The sequence below is a fragment of the Panthera pardus genome, unplaced genomic scaffold (assembly GCF_024362965.1).
Source record: "Panthera pardus isolate Hobbes unplaced genomic scaffold, ASM2436296v1 HiC_scaffold_111, whole genome shotgun sequence".
Taxonomy (NCBI): Eukaryota; Metazoa; Chordata; class Mammalia; order Carnivora; family Felidae; genus Panthera; species Panthera pardus.
Genome location: NW_026526668.1, coordinates 1 through 12,334, shown reverse-complemented (window position 1 = coordinate 12,334; position 12,334 = coordinate 1). Strand labels below are relative to the sequence as shown.

At 48.3% G+C, this 12,334-nt stretch overlaps 1 protein-coding gene across 1 annotated transcript; it reads left to right on the top strand.

Annotated features, from left to right (window-relative positions):
• The first annotated feature begins 10,674 nt into the window (after positions 1-10,674).
• On the top strand, positions 10,675-12,326 carry LOC128776076 (coronin-1A-like). The gene is made up of 5 exons (XM_053899184.1): positions 10,675-10,855; positions 11,158-11,303; positions 11,432-11,577; positions 11,695-11,752; positions 11,868-12,326. Exons 1-5 carry the CDS (start codon positions 10,675-10,677, stop codon positions 12,306-12,308), a joined length of 972 nt encoding a protein of 323 aa, XP_053755159.1. The 3' UTR covers positions 12,309-12,326.
• Positions 12,327-12,334: the final 8 nt, after the last annotated feature.

The window sequence follows — 12,334 nt, the reverse complement described above, 5'->3', positions numbered from 1 at the left end:
GAGTTACCAGAGACCCTGTCACCCTGTGGGGATTCCTAGAGGGGGTGCGGGCTCTGGGTGTTAAAGGCTGGTGTTGGAGCCGCCCCAGTTCCCTTTCTTCACACACCCCCTTCTCGCTGCCTATGGTGTCACCTCCGTGCCATCACCCAGGTGCACACCACCCTCCCCTGTCACCAGATCATTACAGAAGCCTCTTGACTGACCTGTGCCTGTCTATCCCAGCTTCACTACAGTCTGCTTCCAGCACAGCAGCAAGAGGTCTTTCATGTCCCTCTCCATCTGAGGACCCTCCAGTGGCTCCCAGCTCACTTAGAAGAAAGCCAGGGTTCTGACCACAGCCTCCACCCCCCTGTTCCCTCTAACCTCGCCTCTTAGCGTTCACCCTTTGCTTATTCAGCTCCAGCACGACTGACCTCCTACCTCAGATAGTCTTCACATGCCTCCTCTTTAGGGCTTTTCACTTGCCATCCCCTCTACTGGAACAGAACTCTCCTGGAAACCTGCGGGGTTCACTCCCTCAGGCCTTTATCCAAATGTCATCATTCAATGGGGCCTCTACCCCTTACATACTCCCTAGCCTCCCTCTCTGTCTTATTTTTCTCCATAGACTTTACTACTGACATACACTTTAGTTCACCTACTTATTTGTTTACTGCTGATCCACCTTACTGGGATATTAGCTCTAGGAGGGCAAGGATTTTCCTCTGTTGTTTTCACTGCTGAATCGTCAGTGCCTAGAAAAATGTCCAGCACTAATTGGGTGTGCAAACACATATTTTTTTGAGTGACTAGAGTACATAAATAAATGTAAACATGCATAAATGAATGAATAGGCATTCATTTCTGGCCATGAATCCCAATGGCCAGAGTCTACTCTAGGCCAGAAGCCTGGATGTATCTGCACTTTGCATTCTAGGATTCTGGGCATAAAGGAATCTTCCAATGGGAGATGGCGATGCTAAAGGCAGAGTGAGATCCAGAGCTCAGAATGAGGCCCAGCCTTCCAGCCAAAAGTGCTGATTTAAGCCTAGGGCAACATGATGGAAGAGGAGGAGGAGGGGATGTGAACCTGAGTTCAAAAAGGCCCTGCTTCACAGCATGAGAGGGGACAAGTTGACTCAAGGAGCTTCCCTGGAGGCATCAGATAAAGACAGTTCAGTGAGTAGAGAAGGCATCATTGTGAACACCCCTTGAGTCTGGGGATGCTCTGGGAGCCTGGGGATGGTTTGGGCTGTTAGAGCCCAGAACAATCCAGGAAAATTTTCCAGAAGGAGAAGAGGGGAAGTTGGCTACCTAGGACCATGTCCTTTGTATAGGACTGATTCATAGAATCATGGGGCCAAGGTCAATGACTGAGACACATCCCTCTCCAAAGGCTTTTGGAGAGGGGAGTTCCATTTATCCCCTGTTCGCCAAGTCTGGGGTTTCAACCTTCTTACAAAAAAGTAGTATTTTTCCATGAGACTTCAACATTTGAGAACCTCAGTCAGTTCAACCTAACACTTATTTATCCATCAAATTTTCAAGGTACGCACATTTTACATTTTGACAGTTGTGTCAATCCGCCCACCAGAAATATGGTACCAATTTATATTGTCTGTTTCTCATGCCTTACATTGAGTATCTATCTCTTTCTACCTGCTTTGAGGGGAATCCTATTTCCCAGAGACTTGTCTACTTGATTTATCCTTCCAGAGTTCTGGTCCTTGATTCGATTAATCAATTCCACAGACTTTTTGCTTTGTGATTAATGTAGGCTCTTATCTTTATTAATTTCTTCCACTTTTTATTTTGCTGTTCATTTTCTAGCTTATTTTGAATTCTTCATCCAATTATTCTCAATCTTCCAACGTTTACGCAGATTTATGTTAGCAGTATCAGCTTTAGATCATGAATTTGTACTAAGAATGACTTTAGTCCCATCCCCGTATGTATTTTTATACAGTGGCCTCATCATCTTAAATGTCTAGTCTGTCTTTTCAGTATTGATTTCCACTTGGACAGAGGAGCTATTTTTTATTTTGTTTCACTTCCAGGTGGCTATCATTTATCTTCATTTAGGCACAGTCTTGCTATTAATGTGATCAGGAAATATAGTTTGTAAAATTTTAATTTGGGGATTGGTTGTGGATTTCTTTGCCTGGGTACGTACATTGTTATCAGTCAGGATGGGTTAGGTTAGGCTGCAATAACAACTAAATATTCTCAGTGCCTTCACTAACATGGGTAAGCTGGCTGTTCTTCTCATCATATCCATTTAAGGACTGGAGCGGATACAGGCTCCACTTTGACACCTGCTTCCATGATCACAGGGGCAAAGAAAAGAGAACCTGGCTCTTAAAGCCACTTCTGTGTTCATTTCATTGGCTGAAGGAAGTTTAGATGCCAAGGTTCCACACAGCATGGATGTCTCAACCTCCCAAGGGAGGAGGACTGAGTATCTGTGAATAAACATTCTATCATATGCATTCAACAGATACTTATGAAGGACTGTGGAGACACCTCCTACTATATACCAACATTTGTCATAGACTTTGGAATCCTAGCAGATATTGTCAGTTGATGTCCTGCCTCCCCTTCTCATCCCTGACCCTCCTTTTATCATCCACTTTCCAGCCAGAGGAGGCCATGTGACCCAGATGTAAGTGGAAGTTGGTGAGGTTCCTAGGAAAGCTTTTTTTTTTTTTTTCTTTTTTCTTTTTTAAGCTTCTGTTTTTCTGATGTTGGTGCTGCCTGGTCTTCTTCCTCCTTCTTCCTGTCTTGAGTGCTAATGTTGAGAAAGGCCAAGAGAATGCCAGAAACATTTGCCTTGACATTGTTGAGCATCTGAACCAATGTCAGCAGCTGCCTACTCACAGATTTCTCATATGAAGAAAAAAGTAGCCTCGTGTTTGTATGCACCACTGTGGTTGGGTTTCTTGTTACTTGCATCTGAAAACATTTCTGAGTCATAAAAGAATTCAGCATGTAAACAAGACAATTCCCATCTTCAGTGAGTAATAATCCATTAGAAGTATTGTTATGAAATTACAGAAAATATGTTCATTGGTCTCTGCCCCCAGTTCCTGCACAGAACTTCCAAAAGCCTTGTAATTTCCTAACTGATCAGAGCACTAAGAGCTTCTTTTGTTCCAATATTTGATATTTGATCCCAGTCCCTGACACAGTTCCTAAATTCCCCGGAACTTCCTGGGTGATAGCAGTGCCTTTTGTTCTAATGAGAACTCTGGATGGGCTAATGGGTGGCCCCTGGATGGGGGATGGTTACTAGAAAGACTGTGATTAGAAGCTTGGGATTTTCAGCCCTACCACCTCTCTCTGTGCCTCGCCCCTCCGACCGTTCTCCACAGAGGAAAGAGGGATGAAAACGAGTCAATAGTTGTTCATGCCAACGTGATGAAGTCTCCATAAAAATCCAATAGCACAGGGTTTGGAGAACTTCCATGTTGGTGAACAGGGTTGGTGAACCCTCCCAGAACTTGCCCTATGTATCTCTTCATCTGGATAGTCATCTGTATGCTCTATCACACATGATCTTTGTAAATGTAAATAAGTGTTGCTCTTAGTCCTATGAGCTGTTCTAGCAAGTAACTGAATTCAAAATGGGGGTGGTGGTGGTCATGGGAACCTCTGACTAGCAACCAGGTCAACAGAAATTGTGGGTAATCTGAGGACCTACCACTTGTAAATGACATCTGAAGTGGGGGGCAGTCTCGTGGGACCGGGCCCTTAACCTATGGGTTCTGTGCTACTCCTGTTAGGGTCAGAATTGAATTGAATTGTAAGATACCCAGCCGGTATCATGGAGAATTGCTTGGTACCAGGGGGCGGGAGGGGAACACAACACATCTGGTGTTAGAAGTGTTGTGAGTGTGGTAGTTGTGTGAGAGTAAAGGAGAAAGTCACAAGAAGAGTGCGTTTTTCCTACTCATCTGTGGACAGCTGAAAAGAATGCTAAATAGGTATTCTAAATATGTAAAAGAATTTATATGGTCCCAGATTATCAAAGGTGTTCAAATATATGCTAGGAGACAAAGTAAGGTTGTCAAAATGTTGACAATCGTTGAACAAAGAATCTTTTTTTTCCCAAAACGTATTTTTCTCAATGATTACAGGTGCAACCACCACACTAACAATTACTTAGCCAACTCTAATTTTCACTGGTATCAGTGATTCACCACTGTTAATTTTTACAACAGCTTTATTGCAACTATAACTCACGTACCATATAATTTACCAACTTAAAATGTACATAGTTTTTAGTATATTTGCAGAGTTGAGCAACCATCACCACAATCTATTTTAGGATATTTTCATCACTCCAACAAGAAACTCTATATCCTCTTAGGAGTACTCCTCATTTCATCCCAACCTCCCCCAACCCCTCCTGCCCCTCCTCCATCCCACTTCTGCCCACGGCCCTAGGCAACCACTAATCTATTTTCTGTTTCCAGGGATTTACCTATTCTGGACATTTCATATAAGTGGAATGACACCTACATTAGGTGGTCTTTCAAGATGAGCTTCTTCCACTCAGCGTGTTCTCACAGTTCCTCCATGTCGTAGCACACATCGGGACTTCCTTTCTTTTACTCCCAGTTATTCCCTTATGTGAGTATACCACATCTCTTCATCCATTCACCGGACATTGCATTTTTTTCCTTTTTCATATGATGAATAATGCTGCTACAAATATTCACGTACAAGTTTTTGTTTGGACACGTGTTTTTGATTCTTTGGGGGTACATACCTGTGAGTGAAATTACTGGATGTTTAACTTTTTGAGGAACTTCCAGGCTGTTTTCCGAAGTGGCTGCACCCTTTTACATTTCTACCAACAGCGGATCACATTCCTATTTCTCCTATCCTCTCCTATGCTTGTCATCATCTGTCTTTTTTATTTTAGCCATTCTAGTAAGCTTAAAGTGGTATCCTGTTGAGGGTTGGATTTGCATTTCCCTGATGACTAACAATGTTGACATCTTTTCACATGTTTATTGGCCATGGGTGTATCTTCTTAGACTGAGTTGTTTGCCCACTTTTTAAGTTTTTTTAAAAATCTTTTATTTATTTTTGAGAGACTCAGAGAGAGAGAGAGAGAGAGAGAGAGAGAGAGAGAGAGAGAGGCAGAGAGAGAGAGAGAGACACAGAAGCTAAAGCAGGGTCCAGGCTTTGAGCTGTTAGCACAGAGACAGATGTGGGGTTTGAGCCCACAAACCGTGAAATCACGACCTGAGCCAAAGTTGGACGTTTACCCAGGCATCCCTTTTGCCCATTCTTAAATTGAGTTATTTGTTTTTGCGTTTTTGAGTTGTAAGAGTTCTGTATCTATATTAGTACAAGTTTCTTGTCAGAAATATGATTTCCAAAAATTATCTCCCATTCTATGGGTTGTCTTTTCACTTTTCAACTATGTCCTTTAAAGCACAAACATTGTTTAATATTTACTTATTTTGAGAGAGAGAGAGAGAGAGAGAGAGTGCATGAGTGGGGGCAGGAGCAGAGACAGAGGGAGAGAATCCCAAGCAGGCTCCGTGCCGTCAGCATAGAGCCTGACGTGGGGCTTGATCTCACGAACTGTGGGATCATGACCTGAACCGAAATCAAGAAATGCTTAACTGACTGAGCCAGCCAGGCACCCCAAAGCACAACATTTTTAAATTGTGATAATGTCAATTACCTGCTTTTTTCCTTCTGCTGTGTTTTTGGTGTCAAGGCCACAAAGATGGACATCTATGTTTTCTTCTAAGAATTTAATAGTTTTAGCACTTAACATTTAGGTCTTTGATCCATTTTGAGTTAATTTTTACATAGGGTGTGAGGTAGAAGTTCAACTTCATTCTTTCGCATGCAATATCCAGCTGTCCCCACACTGTTGAAAAGACTGTTCTTTCTCCTATTGGGTTGTCTCGATGCCTTTGTTGAAAATCAATTGGCTATAAATATGATGGTACACTTCTAGATTTTCAATTCTATCCATTAATCAATATGTCTTTCCTTACACTAATACTACACTATCTCGATTACTGTAGCTTTCTAATAAGTTTTTAAGTCAGGAAGGGTGAGTTCTCCAACTCTGTCCTTCTCTTTAAAGATTTGCTTTGGCTATTTTGGGTTCCATAAATTCCCATATGAATTTTAGCATCAGCTTGTCCGTTTCTGCAAAGAAGCCAGCTGTGGTTTTGATAAAGATTTCACTGAATCTGTAGATCAACTGGAGAAGTGCTGCCATCTTAACAACATTGTCTTCCAATCCACGAGTCTGTTTATTTAAATCTTGTTTAATTTCTTTCAATAATGTTTTATAGTTTTAGTGTACAAGTTTTGAATCTCTTTTTTAGTTAAATGTAATTAGTATTTTATTTTTTGATGCCGTTGCAAATGCAATTTTTTTTTGGTGGGGGGTCAGGTTTATTAATTTATTTTGAGAGTGAGAGTGCGGGAGTGGGGGGAATGCAGAGAGAGAGAATCCCAAGCAGGCTTAGCATTGTCTGTGCAGAGCCCAACGCAGGGCTCGAACTCAAGAACCATGAGATCATGACCTAAGCTGGTCTATAGCCTGGCCCCTGAGGCTTGGAGTTTGCAACCCTGACCTACCTAAAGGCTACTATCCAGGAGAACATTCAGGCCTCCAGGGAGAGCTTCCATCTTGGCAGAAACCGACACCCAAAGAGACACTCCCTCCCAGAGCCGCACCCACGTAGTCAAGTCTGCTATCAGGCCCCCAGATTGCTGTCCTCCTGGACTCATCGACCTCACAACCAAACGCTCAGGTTCCTCACCTCGGTGCACCCCTTCCTCCACACCCTCCACGCCAACTGCCATCCGCAGCTACTGGATTCTCTGCGCCACGGATTTCCAAAAAGCTCTTTCTTTCCTTTTAGCAGGACTAGAAAAGACCACATTTCCTGCCTCCTGCTGGGAAGAACACCCCGGTTATCTGGCGGGGGAGGGGGCTCAGCACTCTCCCATTCTAGGCCCCTGTGGCTTGGGTGGGGCTGACTCCATTTCCCTGTCCAGGCAGAGGCCACTGACCCCATCAGATACCTTCAGAGTCAATCCTGGGGCTCTGGCCACAGTGAAAGGTATTCTTTGTCCCTCTGGGACTTGAACTGAAGACGTTGGAAGCCGGGGGGTGGAGGGGTGGGGTGGGGGGGCGATTCCTGCTTAAAGACACAGCTTCCCTAAAGAGTGGAACCCCTGGATCCAGCCCTGGCTGCAACTATATTGCTTTTGGACTCTTTTCCTCACATAGGAGCCAATCAAATTCGCAGCTTGGCTTATAACAATTCCAGTTGGTTTGGTTTTGTGTGTTTTTTTCTTTTTTCGTCATTGAGACAGAGAGCGGGGAAGGGGCAGAGACAGAGAAGATCCCAAGCAGGCTCCGCACCATTGGCACAGAGCTTGATCCCAGGAACTGTGAGATCATGACCTGAGCTGAAATCAAGAGCCGGATACTCAGCCAACTGAGCCACCCAGTCGCCCCTCGAGGTGGGTTCACTGACAATCAAAAGAGACCTACCTACGGGGCACCTGGGTGGCTCACTGGGTCAAGTGTCAGACTTCGGCTCCGGTCACGATCTCTCGGTTCGTGGGTTTGAGGCCCGCGTCAGGCTCTGTGCTGACAGCTCGGAGCCAGGAGCCTGCTTCGGATTCTGTGTTTCCCTCTCTCTCTGCCTCTACCCCGCTCATGTTCTGTCTACCCTTTCTCTCAAAAATAAATATTTACAAAAAAAATTTTTTTTTAATAAAAAAAAAAAAGGGACCCACTCAATACAACAGAAGTTTGAAAGAAGTGTTGAAAGATAGAGGGGAAAGGCTCTGGTCATATTTTCTCCTGTTTTTTTTTTTTTTTTTTGTTTTGTTCTGTTGTGTTACCTCTCTCCTTCCAGTAAGAGTAGAGTTTCACTTAGTGTGTCAGCCATCCCTCTATAAGGACTTACCTCATGGTGTATAAGCATTTTTGCTTGCCTGTCTCTTCCACAAGTCTGTGGAGCCCCTTCAGGGCAGAAGCCGCGTTTGTATTCACTTGGATTCTTTTCTACTTTCCACAGTGGCACATAATTTGGGCTCAATAAGGGTCTCTTGAACGGATGAATCAAGCATCCTAATTCTCTTCTTTGGGATACCCCACTCAAGAGACCACTGCATCGTCCTTGGGCCTGTGATACACAAACCATCCTCCGAAACAGACTCATGCACCCATTGTCCACAAACTGCATCATGAGAACTCAACTTCTTCTAGCCATTACGAATTCTCCCACATGTCCATCCCACAGAACCTCACTGTGGGGTGACTCATGAGATCCTCATTGTTGGGAAGAGAATACTTCCTCGCAAGACAGCACTCAGAACTCTATACATCTGTAACAGACACAACAGGCGAGCCACTCACACACAGAATATCACTCCTGGCTGCGGCGGGGGACGGGGGGACGGGGGGGAGGTAACTTCTCTGCTTTCTAGCTTTCCTCGTGACCCAAATACCCCCCCAAATCCCAATCCTGATGCCTACGCCAATAACACACAATTACAATTCTAGGCTCTCTCTTGCCTCCATTTTTCCTCCCGAGTCCTTCGTAATTCTTGACATGGAAAAAATACAAACTTATCCAGGGACTCAACAGCAGTAAAGCCAAAGCTTCCCCAGGAAACAGTTTTGGCTTTGGGAGCAGAAATTGCCACACCCCTAACACCTCTGTAACAGCTGCTGCTTCCACTGGCATCTGACAATAAAGATTTTCAAACAGAGTCAAAGGTCAGGGCCAGAATTACAATGCTAGCACGAATCACCATTTACTCTATCCAGCTTTCATTTTCCCTTCTTGGGCTCACACCACCGGAGCGAGCTGGTGAGATCTAGATGTGTGCTAGATTGACAAATGTTTATGGAGAATCGACCATATGACAGGAGCCACAGCAGAGCTGGCCAATGAAACAGAAAGATGGCAAGGACTCTCAAGGCGTTCAGTCTAATGGAGAATACTAACAAGTAAACAGGCCTTGCATTATAGAAAAGCAGGTGCTATGCGGACGTATGTAAGTGGCCAGGAGAGGGACTCCCAATCCACGTTGGAGCATCACAGAAGGTCTTTTAGAGGCAGTGACCTTTACCTGGACACCTAAAGAATGAGTAGGAGGCAGGTCTAGGGCAGGTGAGGTGAAAGGAGCTTTGGAGACTTCCAGGTAGAGGCTAACAGGGAAGAAGGCTCGGCGGCCTCTGGCAACCGAAAGGAGGCACATATGGCTGTAATTCGGCAGCGTGAAGGGAGAACCTGCTACAGAGGAAGCCGGAGCCAAAGAGACCCTGAGTGGCTTGATAGCTTGACAAGTCTCAGAACTTTGTGCAAAAGAGCAAACACCCCTTTCCTCATGAGATGTACAAACTGGCCAGAACGACAATGTGACACATGTGTCTTGAGAGTCACTAAATACTGATTTCACAATGCATGTTACTGAGAATGCTGGGGGGGTGTGGTGGGGGGGCAGAAAACTCCTAAGGAGTGATCTTGTAACTCATTCACAGATGCCTGCTTGAAGCACGACTATTCCGTCTGCCTTCCCCTTGGCACTCGTTATTTCTATCATTTTCCTACAAATGACAGAAAAGTTGGCACTGCTAGGCTGTAGGGACAGGGATCCACTCTGGAAACAGGATAAGTGCACACGGAGATAATAGGGTGGGGGTAGCAATGAAATTGAACAAAACTAAGCAAAACCTTGGGGGGGGGGGGAGGAACGAAAGTGTAAAAGGCAAATATAGAAAGCTCAAGGGGAAGTAAAAGTATTTTCAGACACACACAGAAAAGAAGCGTCCCCACGTGCTCTGGACAAACCAAACGCCTCCTTTTACTCAACTCTTGAAAACAAAGAAGAAAAAGCGATGAAAAAGTCACGCTTTCATACCCCTTCTCGGAATAAGCAGTCAACGGGGACAGGACAGCTCACTGCCCTGAAAGACCTTGAAAGATTTACCCCAGAGAACACAGCACACGATAATCAACCTCCAGAGGCTCTCAAAACCACTACAAACTCCGGTCTCTTCTGTCATTTCATCGTCGATCGTTTCCTGTCAAGCATTAAAGCGATACCAGACAAACCTGGAGAAGGATTTGCTCCCCAATCCAAAGTGAGAAAAGCTGTTTTGAAAGCCCCCCCTCTTTTTGTTTTTCCATTTGCCCAAGGCGTTTCCGCAATTCTTTCCTCCCGGTTCCAAATGTCTACAGGTCAAGAACTTGAGCAGTCCGGTCCACAGGGGCCACGGTTGGGAGACGGCACACCCTCCAAAGTGCCTCCAAGGGAGTCCTGAGTCTCCCTAAGCGGCTCCGATGGGCTCTGATCGCCCCTTACTTATTTACTGCTATCAGGCACTTGGAGGTGGACGGCCGGTCGGCAACGGCCGGGCGACCCGGAAAGGCTGAGAATGCCGCCCCCCAGAGCACCGCGCCCGCCCTGCCTCAGGCACACCGCTTACCCGAATTTTCGCTCAAGGCAAATCCCCGGGAGAGGGGGGGAGGCCCGGGGAAAGCTTGGGTCCAGACCCCAGAGGACGATGCTCAGCGGGGCTGGGACAATGGGCGGCGGGGACCCGCGCGGGGGGCGTCCCGGGAGGCCGGCCCTCCCCGCTGTTCCCGGGGGGCTCGGGCGGCGGCCCGAGTTGGGCGCCACGCCGCGATGTGGCGCAGCCCTCGTCCCTGGCCCGCAGGGGACCCGGCGCGGAGCGGGCGGGCGGCCGGGCCGGAGCGCGGGGCCCCGCGGGGCGGCCGGCCCGCCCCGGCCCGGCCCGCGCCCATTCCCGACCCCAGGTCTCCGGCCCGCGCGCTCCCGCCCGGCACGGCTCACTCACCTGCCCACGGTCTGGTTGACCAGCTGTTTCCTGCGGTTTAACTGCCTCTTCACGGCGGCCGCGCCAGCTGCGGCTCGCGGGTCTCCTGCTGTGCAGCTCGGGGGACAGCCTGGCGGGACTACATCGCTTCAGGGCCGAAGCGGCAGCAGCGGCGGCGATGGCAGGACTGGAGGCTTAGTCCTCGCCCTGCCACTTGCATGATCCCACACAGCCATGGGCCTCAGTTTACCCTCTGTGGGATGGGGGGTTCCGCTGGTTGTTCTGTGAGGGCCTTCCCTGAGTCTCTGCCCGGTGGGCTTCACAGGCCTGACTTGGCCCAGCTCATTGTTCCCTGTCTCACCCATCTCTACAGAAGCACCTGGAGGAGCCACTGTCCCTGCAGGAACTGGACACGAGCAGTGGCGTCCTGCTGCCCTTCTTTGACCCCGACACCAACATAGTCTACCTCTGTGGCAAGGTGTCCCAGTCGGGCAGCAGCTTGTGGAGGGAGGAGGGGGGTCTGGGGCGGGGGCGGGGGGCTTGGAGAGGACCAGGCAAGAGGGATCTGTCGGTGCTGATCCCGGGGTTTGCACGCGCCACCTGCAGGGTGACAGCTCCATCCGGTACTTCGAGATCACTTCCGAGGCCCCATATCTGCACTATCTCTCCATGTTCAGTTCCAAGGAGTCCCAGCGGGGCATGGGCTACATGCCCAAACGCGGCCTGGAGGTGAACAAGTGTGAGATTGCCAGGTGACTGACCCCTGCCCCTGCCCCGAGCATGCTCCCTGGGCTGTGCTGACCCCGTGCCGACCTTGGATTCCAGCCGCCCCCATGCCGCAGGCGCTGCTCACCTTCTTGTTTCCACAGATTCTACAAGCTGCACGAGCGGAGGTGTGAGCCCATTGCCATGACAGTGCCTAGAAAGGTGATGCTCCCATGTCCCTTCCTGGGCTGCGGGCCAGGCACTGACCTCACACACTTGCTGGGTGGTGGTGGTGTGGCCCAAGCACTCGCTTACCCAGTCTTGGCCTTGCCCACAGTCGGACCTGTTCCAGGAGGACCTTTACCCACCCACCGCGGGGCCTGACGCTGCCCTCACGGCTGAGGAGTGGCTGAAGGGCCAGGATGCCGGGCCCCTCCTCATTTCCCTCAAGGATGGCTATGTGCCCCCAAAGAGCCGAGAGCTGAGGGTCAACCGGGGCCTGGACACGGGGCGCAGAAAGGCAGCACCAGAGGCCGGTGGTACCCCCAGCTCGGTGAGAAGTGGACAGGAACCTGGGAGGCAGGACGAGAAGACCTATAGGGCAGGGGCTGCTACTGATGGATGGAGTCATTGTCCCCGTGGAAGGTGGCTGGTGTTTGGGCCGCCTCACACGCCAACGTTGGGGATCCTTTGGGGGCCGGGAGTGGGTAATCCTGAGGCCTCAGAAAACAGGTTTCAAGCTTATTGGCCTGCAGCTGTCTGGGCAGCAACCAGCTGAGAGACAGAAGGGCCAGGCCCTGGGGC